This window comes from Schistocerca serialis, chromosome 2 (assembly GCF_023864345.2).
Source record: "Schistocerca serialis cubense isolate TAMUIC-IGC-003099 chromosome 2, iqSchSeri2.2, whole genome shotgun sequence".
Classification (NCBI taxonomy): domain Eukaryota; kingdom Metazoa; phylum Arthropoda; class Insecta; order Orthoptera; family Acrididae; genus Schistocerca; species Schistocerca serialis.
The window spans coordinates 223,522,876-223,548,802 of record NC_064639.1 but is presented as its reverse complement, the minus strand read 5'-3'; the positions used below and the strand labels follow the sequence as shown (position 1 = coordinate 223,548,802).

At 43.5% G+C, this 25,927-nt stretch overlaps 1 protein-coding gene across 1 annotated transcript in view; it reads left to right on the top strand.

Annotated features, from left to right (window-relative positions):
• LOC126456967 (rho GTPase-activating protein conundrum) overlaps positions 1 to 25,927 on the top strand; it is a 235,593-nt gene that overhangs the window by 104,773 nt on the left and 104,893 nt on the right. Inside the window, exon 2 of the mRNA XM_050092904.1 lies at positions 19,059 to 19,151. Coding sequence (XP_049948861.1) covers positions 19,064 to 19,151 — 88 coding nt within the window. The 5' untranslated portion in view covers positions 19,059 to 19,063. The remainder of the gene's footprint in view (positions 1 to 19,058; positions 19,152 to 25,927) is intronic.

Below are 25,927 nucleotides of genomic sequence, written 5' to 3'. Positions count from 1 at the left end.
CTTCTCCATGGATTTTAATACCTACTCCGAATTTTTCTTTAGTTTCCTTTACTGCTTGCTCAATATACAGATTGAATAACATCGGGGAGAGGCTACAACCCTGTCTCACTCCCTTCCCAACCACTGCTTCCCTTTCATGCCCCTCGACTCTTATAACTGCCATCTGGTTTCTGTACAAATTGTAAACAGCCTTTCGCTCCCTGTATTTTTCCCCTGCCACCTTCGGAATTTGAAAGAGAGTATTCCAGTCAACATTGTCAAAAGCTTTCTCTAAGTCTAAAAATGCTAGAAATGTAGGTTTGCCTTTCCTTAATCTTTCTTCTAAAATAAGTCGTCAGTATTTCCTCACGTGTTCCAACATTTCTACGCAATCCAAACTGATCTTCCCCGAGGTCGCCTTCTACCAGTTTTTCCATTCGTCTGTAAAGAATTCGCGTTAGTATTTTGCAGCTGTGACTTATCAAACTGATAATTCGCCAGTTTTCACATCTGTCAACACCTGCTTTCTTTGGGATTGGAATTATTATATTCTTCTTGAAGTCTGAGGGTATTTCGCCTGTCTCATACATCTTGCTCACCAGATTGTAGAGTTTTGTCAGGACTGGCTCTCCCAAGGCCGTCAGTAGTTCTAATGGAATGTTGTCTATTCCCGGGGACTTGTTTCGGCTCAGATCTTTCAGTGCTCTGTCAAACTCTTCACTCAGTATCTTATCTCCCATTTCATCTTCATCTACATCCTCTTCGATTTCCATAATATTGTCCTCAAGTACATCGCCCTTGTATATACCCTCTATATACTCCTCTATATACGATCACCCAATATGAGCCCGCTCAGCTAACTGAGAAGCAATTTCCCAAGTTACGAAGCAGCCATATCATCTTGAAATCACGTGCTACAACACGTGAGAAGAGGTGCTTTTCGTGATTGTGACAGGTTCGATACGGCCCGGTACGAATTCTGCTCCTGAACCAGCCTCTCTTCATCACAGAGTAGCAGTTGCACCTTGACCATCATACATAAGCCTTGACATTTGCTTGCGACAGAACGTATCATCTCTCGTGTTCTGTTCTCGGAATAACTACCATACTGACGATAAATTTGACGGCAAAGCGAAAGATGCGTTGTTATCAACCTCGCTGAGCTGCCAGGTGTCAAGCCTGTCTGATTATCAACGGCTACACAGATAAGGGAGACTGTACTCCGTGCCAGCTTTGGACAGAGCTGAGGCGGTTCGCAGCCGGGAAAGACACCTGCCGACATCTGGCGCATTCCGGACGGAAATAACCTTCCGCCCTCCAGACTGTCGTCTGGAACTAGTGCGAGGGAGTCCACTGTGCCCGGCAGAGGAGGCAGCAGCAGTAGCTAGGCTGGCAGTGCTCGGCTCAGAGGTAACCGCTTGGCTTCCGTCTGCTTTCGAAGGATGGCGCGAGCGCGTGAGTTGCCGTCTGGGTTTACTTACTCTTTCTGTACCATAGTCTTTAGGTCAAATGCTTCTTCAGTATTTCTCTTGCTCTTGTGTGATTCAGTCCGAAGGCTGGTTTGATGCAGTTCCCCACGCTTGTCATTTCTGTGCACGCCTTTTCATCTCTGCATAACTACTGCAACCTACATCCATCGTAACCTGCTAACTATGTTCAAGTTCTTGTCTCGCTCCACAATTTTTACCCCAAACACTTCCATTACCAAACTGACAAATCCTTGACGTCTCAGAATGTATCCTATCAACAGATCCCTTCTTCTAATCTAGTTCTGCCATACTTTTCTTCTTTTTCTCAGTTTAATACCTCCTCATTCGGCATTCGATTTACCAATCTAACCTGCAGCGTTTTTATATAGCACCACGTTTCGAAAGCGTCTATTTTCTTATCCGAACTTTCTATCGTCCACGTTTCATCTCCTTACAAGCCTACACTCCAGACTTCAGAAAAGGCACCTTAACTCTTAAATCAATAATACACGCTAACAAATTCCACTTTATCAGAAATGCTTTTCTTCCCACTCCCAGTCATCTTTTTATATCTTCCCTATTTCGGCAATGATCAGTCATTTTGCTGCCCAAATATCAAAAATCATCTACTGCTTTTACTGTCTCACCTCCTAATATCATTCCCTTAGCGCCATGTCATGTAATTGGACTACATTGCACTAATCTTGTTTTACTTTTACTGGTGTTCGTCTTATAATCCCTTTCCAAGACACTATCCATGCCGTTCAACTGCGCTTTCAAATTCTTACCAGTCTCAGACATAATTACAATGTCATCGGTAAACCGCTAAGTTTTTATTTCTTCTCCTTGAACTTTGATTCCCTGTCAAGATTTGTCCTTTGTCTCCTTCGATATACTACTCAGAAGTTCATCCCCAATACTACCCTTACATCTATTGCAGGTAAGTTTAACCTACCGATACAGGTTGTCAGTATGGTCCGTGGCGTATAGACGTTGTGCCATTCGACGTCATATGTGCGGAAGCAGAGGCAGAACAGAGTACTCACAATATTTATTTTGTTACTGTACTCTCAGCTTGTGGTGCTCTTTATCCCGAAGACTGAGAAGACTGGTTTAATTTTTTCCACGTTAAGTCCATCCTGTGCAAACACCTTTATTCTACTGCAAACTGCATCCACATGAACCTGTTTGCTGTAGTCCCTCTGCAATCTTTCCACCCCCACATCACACAAACACACACACACACACACACACACACACACACACATACACACACATATCCGTCCATTCTTTGGCACTTAAGTAATGATGGAAAGATTTGTAATGTAGCTCCAGGTCTAGGTTAAGTTGAAAGACGACAGTATGTTTTGAATTGGCGAAGCCAACGAATGTGAAAAATGTGTAATTTTAGTTGTGGTGACATACTGATCTGTAGCGTAGACTCAGATCTAGACTGGGCTGAAAGCTGACAATTTGGTAGCGGGTTGCCGCAACAAACGAATATCTTTTCGCGATAAAAGCTACATTTTTGTGAATCTTTTATGTATAACATATTGATGCCGTGCGTTGAGGCTGGCAAGTGGTATTGGCTCGTTCAATTTTTCCTCTATCGCTATTGCTAAAGTTGGTGAGCCGGCCGGAGTGGCCGAGCGGTTCTAGGCTCTACAGTCTGGATCCGAGCGACCGCTACGGTCGCAGGTTCGAATCCTGCCTCGCGGGCATGGATGTGTGTGGTGTCCTTAGGTTGGTTAGATTTAAGTAGTTCTACGTTCTCGGGGACTGATGACCTCAGAAGTTGAGTCCCATAGTGCTCAGAGCCATTTGAAAGTTGGTGAAGAGACGACTATTTAGCTGCATGAATATATTTGTGTGTGTATGTGCGTGTGTGTGTATGAGAGAGAGAGAGTGTGTTTTGTTATAGCGATCACTTCTTTGAACTGTGGACATCATTCTCAACATTTCGTACAGAGATTGCTCAAATGTAAAGAGTTTTGTCCTTGCGGGAGTCCATAGTCTCAACATGTTTCAAGAACGAAAACATGGTTCAAGTAGTCCTTAATCTAATTGTCTGTACCATAAGCTAAATTCGACATTTGGTCATTGTCAGGCGCTTGTCACAAGCCTCAAGCTTCACACTACATTTGACTAAATAGCTAGCACATATGTAACAGCGCACGTTGTTTTCGTGTGCACAAATGCAGTCCATTGGTGCACTAGACATTCTGCGCTACTGGATTGTATTTGTAGTACACACGCACTTGAAGGCGATGTGTGCCGTTACATATATACTGGCCATTTAGTCAAATACGATGTGAAGCGTGAGGCTTGTGATAAGTGCCTAAAAATGATCAAAGGTCGAATTTAGCTTATCGCACATACAATTAATAGATCTTACATCTACATAAATACCCCGGAAGCTGCCGTACGGTACATGCCGGATGGTACCCTGTACCACTGGTAGTCCTTTTCTTTCCTAGTGCACTCGCAAATAGAGCGGGGAGAAAACGACTGTAAATATGTCCCAGTGTGAGACCTAATTTCTCGTATCTTATCTTCGCGATCCTTAACGCGCAATGTATGTTGGCGGCAGTTGAATCGTTTGGCAGTCAGCTCCAAATCCCGGTTCTCTAATAAATTTTCTCAACAGTGTTCGTCGGAAAGAACGTCGCCTTTCCCTCCAGGGATTCCAATTTGAGGTCCCGAACCATCTGTCAGTGGATGTTACGTGTTGTTCGAACCTACCGGTAACAAATCTGACAGCCCCCTCTGAACTGCTTCGATGTGTTCCTTTAATCCGACCTGGTACAGATTCCAAACACACGAGCAGTGCTCAAGAATAGGTCGCACTAGCGTCCTATACGCGATCTCTTATACAAGAGAACCATTCTTTCCTAAAATTCTCCCAATAAACCGAACTCGACCATTCGCCTTCCCTACAGCACTTCCCACATGCTCGTTCTATTTCAAATCGCTTTGCAACGCTACGCCCAGGTATTTAAACTACTTGACTGTGTCAAGCATGACAGTAGTAATACTCTATCCGAACATTACAGGTTTGATCTTCCTACGCATTCGTATTAACTTACGTTTTTCCACACTTAGACCTAGCTGCTATTCATCACACCAACTGGAAATTTTGTCTGTCGTAACTTCCTACAGTCACTCAACTTCGACAAGTTACCGCACACCACGGTATCATCAGCAAAGAACTGCGGTTTGCTGCCTATCCTGTCAAACAAACCATTTATGTATATAAAGAACACCAGCGGTCCTATCACACTTCCCTGGGGCACTTTTGACGATACCCTTTTCTCTGATGACAGCCCGCTTGGACCATGGTTTCATCCTCAAAATTTAAGGAGACTGGAAAAGCACATCTAGAGAGAGCCTCAATGGGATATGCACTTCTCAACTACATAACAGCCCAGGGATGGTGACTTGATTACATTCAGGGTGGTCTAGCTTGTGGCGGCTCTCAGATACGTTCTCCACTGCTTCTCCACAGTCAGAATGCTTCCGGTTGTTCTTGTCAGACAAGAAGTTATCGTACTGAATACTGATTACCTGCAAAGCAGTCAGACTTGTCAGTCAAAGTTGCTGGGTGACTACGTAATTCTCCTATACAGTGGTTTGTTACTAGTGTAAAAACAATTGAAATATAGTAGCGTGATATTGTACCAGTGAAGCACGACACAAATGTTTTGCTACTACTTGGGTCTACGTCCATGGTGACGATGGTTTGAACTCTTTCAGTCAACTCTGACGTGTAAGCTATCAAAACGGTATGGGTTTCCCGAACACGAGCACATCTTCAGGTGTTATTATGCTGTGCATGAGAGTATTTGCACTGCCGATGCGGTCGTTTCGTATGTTTAAACACAGCACGGATGCCACGTACGGTCGGTAATTTGACTCATACTGATCGTAGTACATATAGTCACACTTGATAGTGACCAAGAGATCGAAATTGGACAATAATATAAATGAAATCGGTAAAATATTTGTAACAACAATGAGCCTATGCTGTAAAAATTTCTCATGTTTCGGGCGATAAAAACATACTTGAGGCCAAACTTGTTACACATTTCGTAATCGAAGTACAGGTACATAGATTAAATCTTTAAGGAAATGTCAGTAACATGAAATTCTTCGTGCTGAAATGCCCATGAAGCCATCGGAAATCATTGGACAGCATGGTGGCACAGAGAGAAGACACCGATTCAAATCCCCTTTTGGCAATCCAGAGTCAGGTTCTACGTGTAACTACTGGGGTGGTTCCTTTGAAAGGACACGGCTGATTTCGTACCCTTTCTTCCCCAACCGGAATTAATACTTCTTATAACCCCTAATATTCCTTCCTTCCTTTCCTTACGGTAGCCGACAGTAGCCTAAGACATATGAACGCGTAAAAGAGAAACTGGAAAAGTGAAATCTCCAAAAACTGTAAAGGGACGAAGTTTGCAAATTTCCGTAGTGAATTATCCACTAAGATGTACATCCTTTCTGGCTCCGAAATAGTTTTATTCGAACAAAACTTAGTTGGCAGCAGTCTTTTAAATTTATGTTTGTAAGCAACCGATTGCCTTGTGAACGACCCGATGCGCTTCGTAATGCTGAACGAATATTCTAGCTTTCTCGGGTCTTTGCAAGCTCCGGACTTCGGCACTGTAGCAGGTACGTGCATCGTAAATTTGTGTTGGCATTCAAACTGCGCAGTTATCCAGAGTGCAGCCATCATAATTCATAAGAGCCGCTCAACTATGGCCAACCATAATCCCTGCTCTTACTCTTTATCTCTCCGTTGGTCTATGAACGCCATGTTGTACTGCCAAACCGGTGCCGATAAGCGATAAGCCCGCAGGCACATAACTGGTCAACTTTTACGACGTCGCGTTCTAGAAGGACATTGCACTTTTATGACCCACTCTTATTCCACACGCTGTAGTTGTTAGAGTTCTCTTTTGACCTGACATATTTAATTAGTCTTCTTATCAACCTACAGTAACGTAGACAAACCCAATATTTTTGCCACCAGTTCAAGTTATGAAAATAAGGTTCATAGCTAATGGCAGTACACAACGCGGCGAGTAGGTTGCTATATGCAGAGAATAGGTTGCTTAATGACTAACACTCGTATTTCTGTCGATATATAGACACAGTAATGTTCTCATTCGATGGAAATATTTTCTAGTTCAACGGCATTCGACATTTCTCAGACACGGAGAGGTTAAACTAAAAAATTGGCCGGGTGCAAGTAGCTCTGATTGTTTCGTACAAACTTAATTATGTATATAGACAGTTCATCCATTCTGGGAATCGATAAACTCAACGATTATTGCCTCTTATCGACATTGACACTGGAAAGATATCAGTTCCAGGAACTCCGAGACTTTCGAAAATGTTTTAAGTTTGAAGTCGGATAACAAATGACAAAAGAAATATATTTTCGTGTGACGTATTACACAATTTCGGATTTTTCTCTTTGCTTATACTGTTAAGCCTTTCTTCTTAAAATGTCATGATTGTAGATCAACAAAGAGTACCATACAGATTTTGATGAGTGAGTTTGAGATTATCAAATTATTAGATGTAAAGGGCTTTGTCTTTTGACTGCACTGACTTGAAAGCTTACATTCTTTATGCCGCCAAGGGACCTTAGATATGTATGTAACATACATTTAAACTGGGTACGTATATCCGTTCCTAACAAAAAGGAACCAAGGACAGACCGTTGGACACCAAACGACAAAATTTTTTTTCATGTGTTGTAAATACAAATTAACAATTTTCTGGTTTTCACGATTCCAGGCCAACGGGAAGTACAGTATAGGTTTTGATGAGTGATTTTTCGAGCCTCAAAGTATGTGACATGAATGACCGTATCTTTGGATTCATAAACGTTTTACACGGCCGAACGACCATGGACCTTAGTATGTGACATAAATTTAAGGGTAGGGGAGGTCTAGAATTCGCCTCGTGGGCCATGCCAGGGCTCGAGTACCAAAGCACTCAGCCTCGCTTCACATTTTCCCCACCTTCACGCGCCTCTGTTTTAGCGTGAGGAGGGGGAAGAGGGGAAAACAGAGAAGGCGCAGCATGCAAATTACAATGCAGTCGCACTGTATTTATATTTCACTTTTCTCAACAACGTAGGTCACAAACAAAACAACTTTTCTGTGTTAATTAATTACTTATGGCGTGCTGAACATATAATGTTTATCTGGTACGTACCGTCGGCATACGCGCAGATGCAGACAATTATATAGAGTTTCACACTCAAGTTGTCATGTAATCATGATTTATTTGGTTTCATTATTGAAAAAAGATCTTTCACACAAATATATCGATCGAAATATCGTAGCAGCAGCGACTTCAGGAATTTTACTATTCGCAGCAAGTGTTCCATGCTTGCAAATTTAGCACAATGTGCTTCTTGATGTACAGAATAATAAATCTCGTCTATCAATCCTCGTAAGTTTTTGCTCTTTCATTGTCGACCAAATCTTTAAATTCTTTCTGCATGGTACTATAATGTCGTTTCATAGCAAATAAGTAGTATCCGTCTCTTATTCAAATAGAGAATTCTCTATTCTCATCCCTCTCTTCTGTCATTCCCACTCATTTTAGGGAATTGTGACGACAGATCGCTAGACTGCGTATTTTTGTGCAAGCTGCCACTGGACCTGTGAACATCCTCCATACCACAAACAGCAAAAGGCAAACATCGCTGACATCACGATTCTGCCGAACTCAAGAGAGTTGTGCCGACGGAGAAATGCCGCAGCGTTGCTAAAATGAAATGTCGCGACTGTTCCGAGTACTTCCGAGAAGAACCGAGCAAATCCGAGTGACAGGCCGAGTCTTGACACGCCCGCGGACCCTGCACGCGTGAAGGTTTTGGCACGCAGTGGCCGGCCCTACTATAAGGGTTTTTTTCCCGATTGTGGTACAAAACTCTCAAATTTACATTTATTGTGATGGTAAGTTCCTATGGAAAAAAACTGCTGAGGTCATCGGCTCCTAGGCTTACACATTACTTAATCTAACTTCTAACTTAAACTAACTTACGCTAAGGTCAACACACACATTCATGCCCGAGGGAGGACTCGAACCTCCGACTGTTGGAGCCGCGCGAACCTTGGCAAGGCACCGAAGGCCACGCGGATACCTCGCGTGGCGACATTTATTGGTCTGATTTATCAGTATATGGAAGCATCTCAGTGCTAAGCGTATAATGTACTATATAAAGAATAAACAACTCGAAGGAAGATTTAATGATGCGTCTTAAGGGGATTTGCAGTCTGTGAGCAAAATGACCTATCACTGTTTTAATAAGACTTCCTTTCTTAAATATTTATTCGAGTTCCAGAAACTTAGGACGTCTGAAGTTTTTCCAAATTTACATACATACCCTGCAAGTCATCATACGGTGCACGGCGGATGGTACCTTGTACACCTTGTAGTCATTCCTTTTCCTGTTCCAGTCGCAAATGGACCGATGGAAAAACTGCAGTCTGCTCTCTACACGCTCCTGTACGAGCCCAGATTCGTCTTATCTTGTCTTCCTGGTCCTTACGCGAAATGTATGTCGTTGGAAGCAGAATCATGCTATAGTCTGTCGCAAATACTGACTTCTCTAAAGAACATCACCGTTTTTCGTATTTTTAGCCGTTAGGGTAACGACATTTCACTAAACTCCATCAGTTTGTGGCTTAATGTGGATAATGATATAACCCCTGGTAGACAAGAAGTGACAGAAAGGCTTAACATATTTAGACAATAAGTATTCACGGGGCTCGATCGCGTTATCTGGCATTTATTGACAAGGTCTGTATACTGTGGGCTTTCGCCGTAATCCTTGGCCCTTATCACATTACCTTGCTACGTTGTCGTTAGCGTCTAATTACTGTACATCCGTCATAGGATTATATATCAATTATTACAATGCGTCTACTTTCACAGGATTATAATGCATATTGCTCCCTTGACTTTAGTCTCTCTAATTGTTCATTTTGTTAGTTTGTGTGTTGACTCGAAAATTTCCTCGAAAGGCGATGGTATGTGTCCTTTCGGAACACACAAACACACACACATAAACACACACACACACACACACACACACACACACACACACACACACACAGTCACTCACACACACACACACACACACACACACACACACACACATACAGTGCTGTTACTGCAGTCCTTCACGCTAGTCATTTTTAGGCACATCTTTTTTAGCCGAGTACCCATCGTAGCCCGGGTATTCATTCTAGTATTTATTCCAATTCTATTAGTCCATTTCCTTCCCCCTCTGCCTCTCCGTCTTCTGCGCCCTCATCTCTGTTGATTTCCTCCTCGTAATTGTGACATAAAGTCACGCAGGAAGAGTGCGACCATATTGAGTATGAAACTATGCAGCAGATTTTGGAACATATATTTTGTTCGAACATTATGAATTACCTTGAAGAGAAAGGTCTATTGACACACAGTCAACACGGATTTAGAAAACACAACTAGTTCACTCACACGAAGAGTTTAGTGCTGTCGACAAGAGATTTCAAACTGATTTTGTATTTCTATATTTCCAGAAGCCTTTTAACACCGTGCCTCAAAAGCGGCTTCTAATCGAATTGCGGGCTTATGGAACATTGAATATCGTCTCTTGTTATGCGACTGGATTCGTGATTTCCTATCAGAGAGGTCACAGTTCGTTGTAACTGAGGTAAAGTCACCAAGTAAAACAGAAATGATTTATGGCGTTCCCCAACCTAGTGTTGTTCCTTATCTACATAAACGATTCAGGAGACAATCTGAGCGGCAGTCTCAGGTTGTCTGCAGCTGATGCTGTCGTTTATCGTCTAGTAAAGTCATCAGAAGACCAAAACCAATTGAAAAATAATATAGATAAGATATCATTCTGGTGCGAAATTTGACAATTGACCCCAAATAATGAAAAGTGTGAGGGCATCCACATGAGTGCTAAAAGGAAACCGTTAAACTTCAGTTACACGACAAATCAATCAAATCTAAAGGCCGTAAATTCAAGTAAATTCATAGGCATTACAATTACGAACAACTTAAATTGGTAGGAACACTGAAAATTCTGTGGGTAAAGCAAACCAAAGATTGCGTTTTGCTGACAGAACATTTAGAAGATGCAACAGATCTACTACTACGCTTGTCCGTCGTCTTTTGGAGTAGGCCTACTACTGTGCGATGTTAGATCCTTACCAGATAGGATTAACGGAATACATCGAGAAAGTTCCAAGAAGGGCAGCACGTTTTGTATTGTAGACAAATAGGGCAGAGAGTGTCACGGACACGATACAGGATATTGGGTGGACATCATTAAAACAAAGACATTTGTCGTTGCGGCGGGATCTTTGCACAGAATTTCAATCACCACCTTTCTCCCCCAAATGTGAAAATATTTTGATGACGCCGACCTACATAGGGAGAAACGATCATCGTAAAAAAATAAGGGAAATCAGAACTCGCACGGAAAGATAGAGTTTTTCTTTTTTCCCGCTCGCTGTTCGAGAGTGTAATAACAGATACTTATTGTGAAGGTGGCTCGCTGAATCCTCTGCCAGGCACTTGAGTGTAATTTACAAAGTAGCCATCTAGATGTGGGTGCAGATGTAGAAACTACAAGTGCTGTCAAAATTAAACAGCTGAAATACATACCATGAACATCTTGGTGATCAGATTTGTAAAGACAGTATGTAACAAACAAAACCGTCATGGTAGACTAGCGGACTAGCTACAACGCGATAGCCAGGAAGACAATTTAAGCCACCATAGGGCGATGATGAAAACCACAGTAGTCCGACGAAACGACAAAAGTAGAATTTTTTTTAATTTTGAATGAACAGCTGTCTTCTAGGCACACGTGGTTCTTTAAAATATTCAGTGAAATACTGGAGCCGTGTTTCCATGCATTCCCACATGTGTTATCCCATTATTTATGCTTCCACCTTCATGCAGCTGTTTCCCATACTTGATCACTTTTGTTACATGTATTTATTGAGGGTTTGAATCGCCAAATCCTTGACAACTTTTATTATAATTAATGCTCATGTACCGAATTGGTACTTGTTATTGCTTAGCCTAACATTTTTTGGAAATTACATTACGCCCTCTATTTTCGTTTGCTTTTCCCATGGTCTTTTATTACTACATTATTTATTTTACGTTTTAACGAGTTTTACTTGCACGATCTCCCTCACTTAATATTGTAATGGTTTAAGTGTCCTTGCCCCATATTACGATTGCTTTTATTACTTCTATTTTATTGCACCTTATTAAATTGTTTCCTTCACTTGTTTGATTCGTGTAACTTTGTATGAAAGTTTGAATTTATGTAACTGTTCTGGAATTTTATCCTGATTGTCTGTCATTTTACTCGTGGGTCTTTCCTTGTAGACGGTATTTCCTACAGAGCCGTAAATTTCTATTCTTCGTTCATTTTATTATTCACACTTTGTGAACTTTTCCAAAACTTTCAATTTGTATGCTACATTTCTTATGGAAAAGAAAAAAAATGCTGCTTTTGTCGCAACGTGGCATTACTTTTGTATTCATCACCACCCTCTAGTGGCTTACATTGTCTTCCTGCTTATCACCTTGTAGCTAGTCGGTTAGTCTGCCATGACAGCTTTGTTTGTTACATACTGTCTTTATGCATCTGATTCCAGATGCTCATGAGTTGTATTTCAGCTGTTTAATTTTGACGATACTAGTAGTTTCATGCTCTTGTATATGCTTTGTATAGTTACATTTTCTGTTATTTCCTGTGTATATCTGGTTTGCAGACAATCTGAGGATGGGTTCTGCCCGAAACGCGTCAATTAAATTCATCTTTTTATCAGCTGGTGGCTTCTTATTTGGTGACCAGTACACAATTTTTCAATTGAACACGTGCTTCAGTCTAGCACAGAGTCGTTTTATTGTATTCAGTTTGGTGTAAAAGTGAAGTGGTAAGATAATCTGAAGATGCCCCACGAAAGCGAAACGCGTTGTTAACAGAAGAATACGTTGCGCCCAAGACAGTGTTTAGTTCAAATATTCTGCATGTGGTTGCGATACCACACAGCCTAAGGAATGGAAGAAATTTTAGTACAGCAGTTATGCGGGACTCCTATTCATCTCCTTCTACCCCCTCTTTCGGTCCACCTCCTCTTCCTCTGTACATCTTCCCCTTCTGCACATAAGCTCGTCCATCCTCTTAAGCCATCTCCTGCTGCCCCCTCTATCTCCTCGTCACTCCTTCCATCTCCTCCTACCTCTGTCTCTGTCCATCCCCTCCTCCCCCATATGTGCATCCATGTCCTCTGTCCCTCTCTATCTGTCCATCTCTTCCTCCCCCTTCTGTCTCCACGTCATCGCTGCCCCCTCACCCAACATAGATCTTTCCTGGTTGTTACCCTCACGGTATTTCTTTCCAGGTAGTAAGTAATATGCGTACCAAGTTTGGATGAAATCCATCCAGTGGTTTAGAAGGCGTTTTTTACCCACAGCTTTGCTCGCAAAACATGTCGCATATATTTCACGTGCCTGTAATATACACTATTGACCATTAAAATTGCTACACCACGAAGATGACGTGCTACAGACGCGAAATTTAACCGATTGGAAGAAGATGCTGTGATATGCTAATGATTAGCCTTTCAGAGCATTCACACAAGGTTAATGCCAGTGGCAACACCTACAACATGCTGACATGAGGAAAGTTTCCAACCGATTTCTCATGCACAAACAGCCCGCATCTCGTGGTCGTGCGGTAGCGTTCTCGCTTCCCACGCCCGGGTTCCCGGGTTCGATTCCCGGCGGGGTCAGGGATTTTCTCTGCCTCGTGATGGCTGGGTGTTGTGTGCTGTCCTTAGGTTAGTTAGGTTTAAGTAGTTCTAAGTTCTAGGGGACTGATGACCATAGATGTTAAGTCCCATAGTGCTCAGAGCCATTTAAACCATTTTTTTCTCATGCACAAACAGCAGTTGACGGGCATTGCCTGGTGAAACGTTGTTGTGATGCCTCGTGTGAGGAGGAGAAATCAAGTTTCCGACTTTGATAAAGGTCGGATTGTAGCCTATCGCGATTGCTGTTTATCGTATCGCGACATTGCTGCTCGCGTTGGTCGAGATCCAGTGACTATTAGCAGAATATGGAATCGGTGGGTTCAGGAGGGTAATACGGAACGCCGTGCTGTATACCAACGGCCTCGTATCACTAGCAGTCGAAATGACAGGCATCTTATCCGCATGTCTGTAACGGATCGTGCAGCCACGTCTCGATCTGTGAGTCAACAGATGGGGACGTTTGCAAGACAACAACCATCTGCACGAACAGTTCGACGACGTTTGCAGCAGCATGGAGTACCAGCTCGGAGACCATGGCTGCGGTTACCCTTGGCGCTGCATCACAGACAGGAGCGCCTGCAATGGTGTACCCAACGACGAACCTGGGTGCACGAATGGCAAAACGTCATTTTTTCGGATAAATCCAGATTCTGTTTACAGAATCATGATGATCGCATCCGTGTTTAGCGACAACGCGGTGAACGCACATTGGAAGCGTGTATTCGTCATCGCCATACTGGCGTATCACCCGGCGTGATGGTATGGGGTGCCATTGGTTACACGTCTCGGTCACCTATTGTTCGCATTGACGGCACTTTGAACAGTGGACGTTACATTTCAAATGTGTTACGACCCGTGGCTCTACCCTTCATCCGATCCCTGGGAAACCCTAAATTCCAGCAGGATAATGCACGACCGCGTGTTGCAAGTCCTGTACGGGACTTTCTGGATACAGAAAATGTTCGACTGCTGCTATGGCCAGCACATTTTCCATATCTCTCGTCAATTGAAAACGTCTGGTCAATGGTGGCCGAGCAACTGGCTCGTCACAATACGCCACTCACTACTCTTGATGAACTGTGGTATCCTGTTGAAGCTGCATGGGCAGCTGTACCTGTACACATCATCCAAGCTCTGACTCAATGCCCAGGCGTATCAAGGCCGTTATTACGGCCAGATGTGGTTGTTCTGGGTACTGAGTTCTCAGCGTCTATGCACCCAAATTGCGTGAAAATGTAATCACATGTCAGTTCTAGTATAATATATTTGTCCAATGAATACCCGTTTATCATCTGCATTTTTTCTTGGTGTGGCAATTTTAATGGCCAGTAGTGTATTGCCTGATACCTCAGTGCCCTACCAACCTATCGCTCATTTCAGCCAAGTTGTGCCATAATTTTCTTTTCTGTCGATTCCATTGTACCTCCTCGTTTGTTTCTCGATATACCCATCTAATAGTCAACATTCTTCTGTGGCACCATATCTCCGAAGCTTTTATAAACCTTATACTCTGTAGTCCGTGGCATCCACGTTTCACATACACGTAAGCCTACACACTAAGTAAATAACTTCAGAAAACACTCCCTAACACTTAAGTTTATATATGATTTTATCGTAGTTCTCTCTTTCTGCCAACGTAAGTTATTTCAATACTGAAATAGAAAATCTCCTCTACTATTTACAGCGAGTAATTTCCCAGTCTAATTCCATCAACGTAACATTGTAATTACCCTTGTTTGAGTTTCATTGGTTTCAGGTCACTACCTTAGCTGTTTTTTTGTTTTATACTTATTTTTTGCGATGTTTTAAGGTGCCAAATTAAAAGACACATCTTGTACAAAAATGTAGCATTAAGCCGTTGAAAAATTATTGTATAGCTACAGATTTCATGGTCGGAAGAAAATCGTCAACATATTAACTTGCCGCTAAATATTGGGTTTTCCGTTATGCAGATCTGCTGCGAAGCGTCTTGGGTGTCTCGTTAATACGTTCGTCGCGGGTGCAGCGTTATGTATGCTGTAACGAACGCCAAGTTAAGCACATGACGTAACAGGTATGCAGTGGGCGCGACCTTGAGAGGGTAGTGACTCCGCAGCTAACGTGGTGCGCTGGCAATGCAAACCACTGGGAACCATTGCTTATTTAGAGACTCACACATTATTCTACTGACAAACTTTGCAAGTGCAAGTGGATGCAGATAGGAGTAGTGGGTTCAGATTCTCTCCATCCAGATGTAAGTTTACTGCTATTGAAATTTTACTACATACTACGCTTCCTGTTTATTTAGTATTTATTTTCATAACATATCTTCCCGAAACACGTTGTTCATGCCTTCTATGAAATTTTGGAGCCTGTTTCAGATTGGGCTATCACTACATCATCTGCAAATCCAAACATCTTTTCTTTGTATTTTCTCCATGTACAGGATGATTTAGCCGCCTGTATCTCTGGATTTTATGCAACGCACAACATCTTCGAAAACCGTTTGCGCGATTTCCATATTCTCTCGCTCGCTATGTGCAGACTATTAGCCCAACAGGAAAAAATGGACAGGACGTTTTTTGTAGGAAATTAAATTAATTACATTTTATACTGAGATATTCGCTGGAGGCTACAGTTTTCGAATTATTCAACAAAAAAAGCGGTTGAAGGTCACTTTTGTACTTTTTTCTTGAAAAACTCGAACACTAGGGCCTCTAGCGAAAATGTGTCACAGTACAAAACCTAACTACATTAAATTTCCTATAAAAAGCTCATGTTCATTGTTTTCTGTAGGACTAATAGTTTATTTATAGTGAATGAGAGAGTACGAAAAACTTGTGTGAGATATTTGATGGCGTTGCTGGTTGCATAAAACCCATAGGTAGGGGCAGCTGGATAACCTGGTATATTAATTCCTTCAACACATGTACCTTTTCAAACAACAGCTTTATTATGTATAAACCAATACACCTATGCCTACACTAAAGAATATCGTCTTTTTTTGTCTGAACCATTTTGTTCTTCCTCCTCCTCCTCCTCCTCCTCCTCCTCCTCCTTTTCCGTGGCATTTATCTGAGGCGGTACGGCAGGTCCGCGTATCAGAGTCCTGGAAGCGGAGCGTTAACCCACTCGGCTATCTAGGCAAGGTTGTCTAGGCTTTATTGTCCCAGTATTTAATTAAAAATATTTACCATCCCCCGGGTCTGACCAAGGTTTTCGGGCGAATGCCGAAGCTGATAACTCTTTCCCAGCTATTTCCAGTTGATCTCCTTCCATTCCACTACCATCTTGGCTGGTGTTTGGCTGGGAAGCCATTGACACTACAGTGGGCTATTAATCGAGTAGTCCACTCTACCTAGAGAACGCAAAGTATACAAAAAACGATAAGACTAGACAGTTTCAACATTGTACGTGATCTGTAATGGGTATTCTACAATGTTTTAAGCCACCCCAGCCTCACTCAAGTACAGGCACCTGAGCCTGTACTTCAGGCTTCTGCGACAGCAGAAATCACACTCAGAGGTAAAAACCGTTTAAATATTGCTGTTAATCAAAAGTGAAATCGTCTTATGTATTGACTTGTTGAATAAAGAGTGCAACTGCAACTATCACAAGCACTTACCAAAAAAAGGATACAGCGCAAAATAGAGTGAAATACGACGCAGGAACAGAGCAGCCTACAATGGGCACAACAAACGGTACTGGCAGCTAGGTGTGCGTTGGCTGGAGCCAAAAACAAATGACTACCGGCCGACCCTTCCTCCTTTGGGAGCAGCTTCTACACCAGCCGTGGCGCGCTGGCCCGAACCTCTGTTCTTGGTTTTTCTCTGCACTTCGCAGTTCTACTTCACACAGAGCCGGTACCGACGAGGCTTACAAAGGAAACTCCCCATCGCCTGAGTGACGGAGCGGTTCTAGGCGCTTCAGTCTGGAACCGCGCGACCGCTACGGTCGCAGGTTCGAATCCTGCCTCGGGCATAGATGTGTGTGATGTCCTTAGGTTAGTTAGGTTTAAGTAGTTCTAAGTTCTAGAGGACTGATGACCTCACCTCTTAAGTCCCATAGTGCTCAGAGCCATTTGAACCATTTTTTTGAAACTCCCCATCGCACTTCCTTAGATTTAGTGGTAGGGTGGCCCAGTGCATGGCCCGTCAAAAGCTGAACACAGATCAATAGAACAGGAAGAAGGTACACCGACTTTTGAAAAAAGAAAAGCAAAATTGAAATAGTGAACGGTCCGGGCTTAAAGATTTGCAACTTCGAGAACATACGAAGAGCCAAGGAATCTTGAATCCTTTGTTGTAACATACTTCACACCCGTTTACTTGATGTTTTCATTTCTGTGAGAGATCTATGCTGCGTCTCGCCTGCTCTCACTATTTATTACTTTTACTTGGGATGGTAATATATTCTTACCACATGAATAATTCTATAATCATTGTATAGTATGACAGTTTCCAAGACTACAGAAGGACAGACACGTCAATGACTGGACGGACAGATCATAACTTTGTAAATAAATAAACGACACGAGGGAGTTTTGAACATGGATCTCCCCCTTCGTTGTCCAACACCGTAACCACACAACCACGACGTGTGGGTCGTCCTATTCCTTCGAAGTTGCACGTATTGCGCTTGGACCGTTCTCTGTTTCAATTTTGCTTCTTTTTTCACTGTTCAGTACACCTTCTTCCTGTTTTCATGACTGATCTGTGTTCAGTTTTTGACGGGCTATCCACTGGGTCATCTTGCAACTAAATGTGAGGGGAGTGGCGATGGGGAGTTTCCTTTGTCAGTGTCACTCTAATGTGGCACAGAAGTGACGTTGCAATGACGTGCAACTAGATGAGACTCCAAAAGTCGGTAACTGTCGACACACTAAGCAGTGAGCGACAGTAGCTTTGCTAGCTGTCCACGAAGTTCCCGCATACGCACCCACGGAAGTCACGGCATATTCGGAAATAAAAAGCGATTTTGACAAGAAAGAATATAAAGTATCGTTTCATTTGCAGCAGTTGAATCTGTGCTGTTAGGTACCTGCCCAAACACACCCTCGGAAATCGCGACATATGAGGAAAAAAACGGCCAAGTATCTTTTACAAGAAAGAATATAAAAACATCTTTGCTGGTCCGAGGATCTACTACAAACGCCAAGATGAAAAAACATTTTAGCCTATAACAGGACGCGGACGTACTTAGTTCAACTCTGAAACTCGGCGTTTCTATAATATCCACACGGCCTCGCTGAACCCAAGCAGCTAAGAACAATATTATCATTTATCTTATAATCTCCCGAAGGCTTTTACCACCAATCCGTCATGAACTAACATGTAACTGAGACAGATCGTAATAAGAGTGATGTGTTTGTGATAAATCTTCAGTGCGCCCTTGCCTTGAAACCGTATACTGTCATATAGCCAAGAAACAATACGCATACACGGAAATAGGACCAATATAGCGTCTCCAATGTTGGAGTTCGTCGACTGCTATCGACTTTCGTGGTCGCATCAAGTGACACGACATTTTGACATAGCTTCTGGGCCAGGTTCGAGTAGCACTAGCTTCTCGCTTCGTCTTCTGGTTTTGTCTCTATGTGTGTGTGTGTATGTATGTGTTTGTGTGTGTGTGTGTGTGTGTATGTGTACACATCTCTTAACGCTTATAGTAATGTGATTTAGTGCTGGATCCGATATTGTGATGATGGGGCGTGCGCTGTTACCATTAAAACTGCCCCTGTTTTATGTGCTGCCTGCCTTTGTTGCAGGAGTGATGGAGGCGGACCACGATGAGGACTACCAGGAGTACCTGAACGAGTTCCGCTTCCTGCACGACGACGGCGGCCTCGATGACGCTGAAGGTATGTCGTCACGCTGATTTCTGAAAAACACCTGCGTAATCTGAAACAAGGTGTCGTCCTTCTCTCCTTGAATATTGAGGCGAAACGTCGCTACGCTATGTCACTTGAATGTTTATTTATTTCTTCGCCATTGGTATGTCTGGAGAGTGTGTTGGAAGAACCAATCGATTCAGTACTCATATTAAAACTGCACATATTGTTTCTTTCCCCATCTAAGTGAACACGTGTATTACTTCACAGCCAAGTTCCACGATTCATTTGACAAAAACTGTCCATTTGTAGAACTTGACTTTATTCTCGTGCTTTTTTCGTCATCAGTCTTTGGACTGGTTGGATCTTGTCCTCCTATTCTGCCCCATCCGGCCTGGTTCTTCACACTTACTTCTCAGGGTGATTCAGCTGCCCCTGCCGACGTCGTTATATGCTCATCTACATCTGCATCATACTCCGCAAGCCACCTAATGCTGTGTGACGGTATCAGTAACGGTATCCAAACAGGCGACAGCTGCATAATCGATATAAGTTCCCTCTCAGAGACGACTGAGCGATGTTTAGTAAACGGAATTACGCTGTAAAAGATACAAGTGAGGACTGGCCACGAGTTACACGGTATTTTTGGATCAAGACATACCTTACTTCCGCCATACTTATCCAAGTGACTACAATCATTCTTTGTTTAATTAGCGGTGTAGGTTATACAGGCTTTGGATGTTTCCAGGTTGAGATTTTCACTCTGCAGCGGAGTGTTCGCTAATATGAAACTCCCTGGCTGATTAAAACTGTGTGCCGGGCCGAGACTCGAACTCAGGACCTTTGCCTTTCGCGGGCAAGTGCTCTACCATCTGAGCTACCCAAGCACGACTCACGCCCCGTCCTCACAGCTCTACTTCTGCCAGTACCTCGTCTCCTACCTTCCAAATTTTACAGAAGCTCTCCTGCGAACCAAGCAGGACTAGCACTCCTGAAAGAAAGGATATTGCGGAGACATGGCTTAGTCACAGCCTGGGGGATGTTCCCAGAATAAGATTTTCACTCTGCAGCGGAGTGTTCGCTAATATGAAACTTCCTGGCGGATTAAAACCGTGTGCCTGGCCGAGACTCGAACTCAGGACCTTTGCCTTTCGCGGGCAAGTGCTCTACCATCTGAGCTACCCAAGCACGACTCACGCCCCGTCCTCACAGCTCTACTTCTGCCAGTACCTCGTCTCTTAGCTTCGAAACTTTACAGAAGCTCTCCTGTGAACCAAGCAGGACAAGCAGTCCTGAAAGAAAGGATATTGCGGAGACATGGCTCAGTCACAGCCTGGTGGATGTTTCCAGAATGAGATTTTCACTCTGCAGCGGAGTGTGCTCTGATATGAAACTTCCTGGAAGATTAAAACTATGTGTCGGGCCGAGACTCGAACTCGCGACCTTTGCCTTTCGCGGGCAAGTGCTCTACCATCTGAGCTACTCAAGCACGACTTACGCCCCGTCCTCACAGCTTTACTTCTGCCAGTACCTCGTCTCTTACCTTCCAAGTTTCAGGCTTTGGATGTCTCTGTACCTTTTTTTTCTTAATGGTACTATCTTCCGTAAATGGTTCAGAAAAGTTGGCCTATAACTTGAGTATCACCATCCGAAGCAACGAAATTAGCAGTAGATATGAAAATGGGAAGTTTGTAAGTAACACATTTCCGGTATATAACCCAATTAAACGATTAGTATACAGGATTATTCAGCTGCCCCTACCGAAGTCGTTGTATGCAACCTCACATAACAGAACAATGTTGTTGCACAGTTTCCTTTGGAGATGTGGAGCACGTTGTCAAAACATCACTGAATAACTTGTAAAGTGTACAAAGACGTCTTAAACTTACTGTACAAGTTTGGTTTATGAAACTACTTTAGCACATGAATGTGATGAGTCACAATTAATCTTTTGAACGATAAATGTAAATTTCGTGTGACTAGGGCTTCCCGTCGGGTAGACCGTTCGCCGGGTGCAAGTCTTTCGATTTGACGCCACTTCGGCGACTTGCGCGTCGATGGGGGTGAAATGATGATGATTAGAACAACACAAGACCCACTTCCTGAGCTGAGAAAATCGCCGACCCAGCCGGGAATCGAACCTGGCCCTTAGGATTGACATTCTGTCGCCCTGACAACTCAGCTACCGGGGGCGGACTTCTGAACGATAACGGTGGTTCCGGCGCATTTATAAGGATATGATCACAAGTGACAACATGTTGGCAGTATGGTCTCCCGACTCAGCAACACGCTGCATCCGTAGCACGGTATATCCGTTGCAATCAGAGCGATATGTCGTCATATGCCATCCTTCAGATCAGGAAGAGTCTGGATACGTCCCTTATAGACACTATCTTTCGGATATCTCCATAACAGAAATCACGTGGATTTAAGTCGGTGAATCTGGAAATTGCCTACAGATGACGCGGCCTTTCTAATGGCAAACGACATGTGGTGTCATGCCAACCTGCATGAAATAAGTGGTTTAAACACAGTTGCGTTCTTGCAAAGCTGGAATCACGTGTTACACAAGAAGGTCTTATAGCATACAGATGTCACGTTGCATCTAACACACCTGCGAAGGGAAAAGGACAGAATCAAGGTGCTTGTGAAACCACACCACACAGTCGCATAAGCTGAGTGGAGCGGATGTTTCTGCAGAGATATGGCGGAGAAGAGCCCCATATGTGACAGGTCCGTGCATTCACGGCACCGTACAGAATAAAACGTCCCTCGTTCGTCGAAAGGCTGTTCCGCGGTCACGTGTCATCCATTCACATTCTTGAACAAAAACAATAAACAAGGGCAAAGCCACGGCGTTGTAGCCTGTCTTGGGGCTTCGCTCGGTGCACACTCTGAATCTTGTAGGGATACCAGTGTAAAATGCTCCGCAAAATCTACTGAACTGTTGACCAGAGGAGAGACAATTCCCAAGATACAGTCTGAGCACTGGCTGAAGAATTTGAGGCATGTGCTGCAAGGTTGGTTATAGCTACAGCAACGTTACCAACAAAGTGCCATGGGAATGGACTACGTCTCCCCCTTCCCCCCCCCCCCCCCTCCAACTAATGATCTCGATGTGAACGGGCCGTATAACCCAAACCAATGTCCCTGCTGCACAGTCTAATTTACCTGTTTCTCTAAATTTCTTGATGATATTCTTTAGCCCATTTATTGATATGTGGCGTTTTCGCAGCTGTTCCTTTCGGCGATGTTCCCGCATTGCAGCGCTACTACTTCTGTCGTTCAGATAAAATCAACTTTACCAACAGTGCACGATCCTTCTTCTCAAGTGCCACTGCGTTCCGTACAGAAAACCATCTTAACTCATTACACCAACAGTTACTTCGCAAAAGAAATAAACACGCGCCGCCAAGCAACAAACAGCCGAGGGCCACGAGAAAGACAGGCCGCGGCGCGTGTGTCACGAAGATAGCCCTGACTCGCCCGCTCAGCTCAGCAGACAATCTACGCTCCTGAACCTGTCAACTAGTAGCTGCGTGTTTACGTCCGAATGAGAATTGCGTCTTCTACTGTGAATAAGCTATTATGGAGTCTTATTGTTTATTAGTCGTACAGCGATAGAAAGTCCATATGCCTACTAATAATTTGTTACGGCTCTACTGGCTGGCTGGGCTCTGAGCACTATGGGACTTAACTTCTGAGGTCATCAGTCCCCTAGAACTTAGAACTTCTTAAACCTGGCTAACCTAAGGACATCACACACATCCATGCCCTAGGCAGGATTCGAACCTGCTACCGTAGCGGTCGCGCGGATTCCAGACTGGAGAGCCTAGAACCGCTCGTAGATTGGAAGAGGCACTACATCTTGCACGAAAGGAGATCCGTTAAATAGTAGAAACTAAAAGCTATAAATGAGCACTTATAAAATTTATGCAGAGCATAGATCTTGAATTACAGCTACTGCACAGTAGTGTATTTTGTTGTAGCGCTAGTAATCAGTAAGACTCTATAAAAACATATTTCAGTAGAATATGCAATTCTAGTTACTACGTAAATACAGAGTTACGAGTTAACACGATCAGAAACGCATTTCGACTGCTGATCTGAGCGAGCGAGCTAGCTCAGACTTACCCTCGTGACGTACGCACCGCGTCCTGTCTTTCTCGTAGGCCTCGCAAGCAGCATACTGACGTCAAGTAGTAAATATTTTACACTGCGGCTGCCTACAGCGCCATATTTTCACGTGGTGGCAGATAGTGGTATTATTTTTTTTTCAGCTTCTCCGTAAGCGCTTCGATTAATGAATGTACTTACGATGTTTCAGCGCCGTGCGATGTATAGATACCGCACTGCAGCAATTGTTACACCGTCAGTTTAATTATAACCACGCAGCGCGTCTAAGGTTTTGAGCTTTTTTGTTAGACCGGTCCCTCGTACGCACTCCGAAAGGTGGTTGAAAAATGATCGTGTGGCATTGTTGGCTGGGAGGCCCCATCCGGGGGTGTTCGGCCGCCGGGTTGCAAGCCTTGTTTCAGGTGACGCCACATTGGGCGACTTGCTCGTCGGAAATGATAAGATAATGACGAGGACAACAGAACATCCAGTCCAGAACACCCGGCCGGGAATCGAACCTGGGCCCGCTGCATGGTAGGAAAGCACGTTACCGCTGAGCTAAGCAGGCGAACAAAATGTGTTTATTCAGCCGCTTGATAGTGGCTAGACAGTGTACATGCAGACCAGAAAAATAAGCTCTGAAATTGGGAGGAAAGAGTGTACTGGTATTTGATATTAGGTCACGCATTAGTTGAAAGTCAGAGTTTGAAAATGATATCAAGGAATCCACTATGGGTTGAGACGATCGAGAAGGAGAGATACTAGCAATGAGGAGCAACAATGGAGCATGGTGTGCAGATGCGCCCGGCAATTGTCTTCTGATTGCGTGAGTCGTGTAGGTCGTTTACGTCTCGTATACTACTTTTTCAGTGGCTCTCACAAGTGTATGAAACGTTAGAGCCAGACTTTCGCCAACATGGCGGCTACCTCGAAGTCGTCTGTGATAGACACTGATCACGCGGACGTTATGTGGTGACTGCTGCAGGACACCGAAAAAAGTGAGGCTGTTCAAAAACTCGGCCCCAGCAAGAAGACAGCAGAGTGTCCGGTTAGGCGCTATTTTCTGTTGCCACTCTCAACGGTCGTACCTACAAAAAGCAGAGTCTGTCTTTCAAACGAGTTCTGAGGGAACTATGAAGATCTGTTAGCTGCCGTTACCTGGCTAGTGCTAAGCGTCAGCTACCTCCCACGCAGATATACCTGCTCTCCTGGAGTCATTCTTCAGACTACACAATATGTCTGACGGTCACTGCCACCTTGTTGACCACTAATAATTACAGCATGACAGGCGTTCCTTTAAAATTCATCTTGGCCCAAATGTCCGTCTCACTCTCCTCACAGAAAGAAAACTGGCAAAGTTTTATATTCCGTAAGAAAATAGAATATAGCGTGACAACCTACAGGCTGATTTGAGCACTGCAGTCTCTCATTTTTGCATCTGGACCTAATGTTTCTCCGACATTGGAACTGACTTAACCCAGCCAGTTATGGAGGCATTTTGCCGGAGATGGAGGATATGATAATCCTCGTACTCTGCATCATATTATATGGTTTATCTGTATACTTTTAATATGTAGCAGAAACATTGAACTGTTAGGTAATAAATATGGTCTTCTGAAGTCAGTGTTAGTGCCCTATGCGGGTATCCTTCCTCTCCGGAGAGAAGAGTCGTGTACAACGTGGCATGGGCGTTAGTGCCGGTATCTCCTCGATATAACCCACAATCTTTCCCTTATCTCACCCACGCCAATTTCCGTTGCGTCATGCTCTTGCGATATCCCGTAACACAATACTACCAGACGAGGTCTCCTTCCCAACATCCGTTTCCCGCTGATATAGGATATTCCACTCAAATTATGCATCATGCACAACATATGTCACAATGTCTCTTTTTCTTTTGCTCGTCCTTTTTTTTACGCCAAACCTTATTTGTAATTGTTCTAAAACAGCTGCCGACAAAGTTTGACATACAATAAAATTAAGTCACACTCGTTTCTGTTATGGGTTGCGTATTGCAATTTATATCGCGCGTGGTATTAATGGACTGCGTTTCTCCATTACAGCAGCGTATTTTTACGTCATCCAGTTTGGAAGAAGAAGGGCGGATCACATGGAGCCTTGATTCGCGCTCCGACAAAACAAAGAGTTATTGGTATTCATTTACAGATGGCGATACTGTCAGCGTTACACGCGTATGTAGAACTTTCTGAGACTATCAAACGGGTTTCATCATAAATAAGTGCGTATAATTGGAAAGCTGTAATCACTAGGTGCGTAAGAGCGTGTCTGACTAAATGTTCAAAGGTCTCGGATTCAATTCTCAATCTGTTCGACGAGTTTTCTGTTCCTTATCGTTTCGTTCATCAAACTGCACCGTGGTTCGTATTCCACGTTACACTCTTACATGTCCCCGTAACTGGCTGGGTAAATCTGTTCTGGGGTCGCAGGACGGCAACAGCACACAGCCTCCATAATCGCCATTTCTAGAAAAGAAAAGCGGTGTTCAGACGAATATTGCAATTGAAGACCGCTTTACACGAACATCATCAGATTCACAGTTGTCAAAAACAAGCATAATTCGCGCAAGAAAGTTCAGTTATAATATTAAGATGCTTTAGAAGTAATGGGAATGGGTGGGGCGATTAGAAGAGTTTAAGATATCGATCAAGTCTCAGATCACGTCTGCGGAA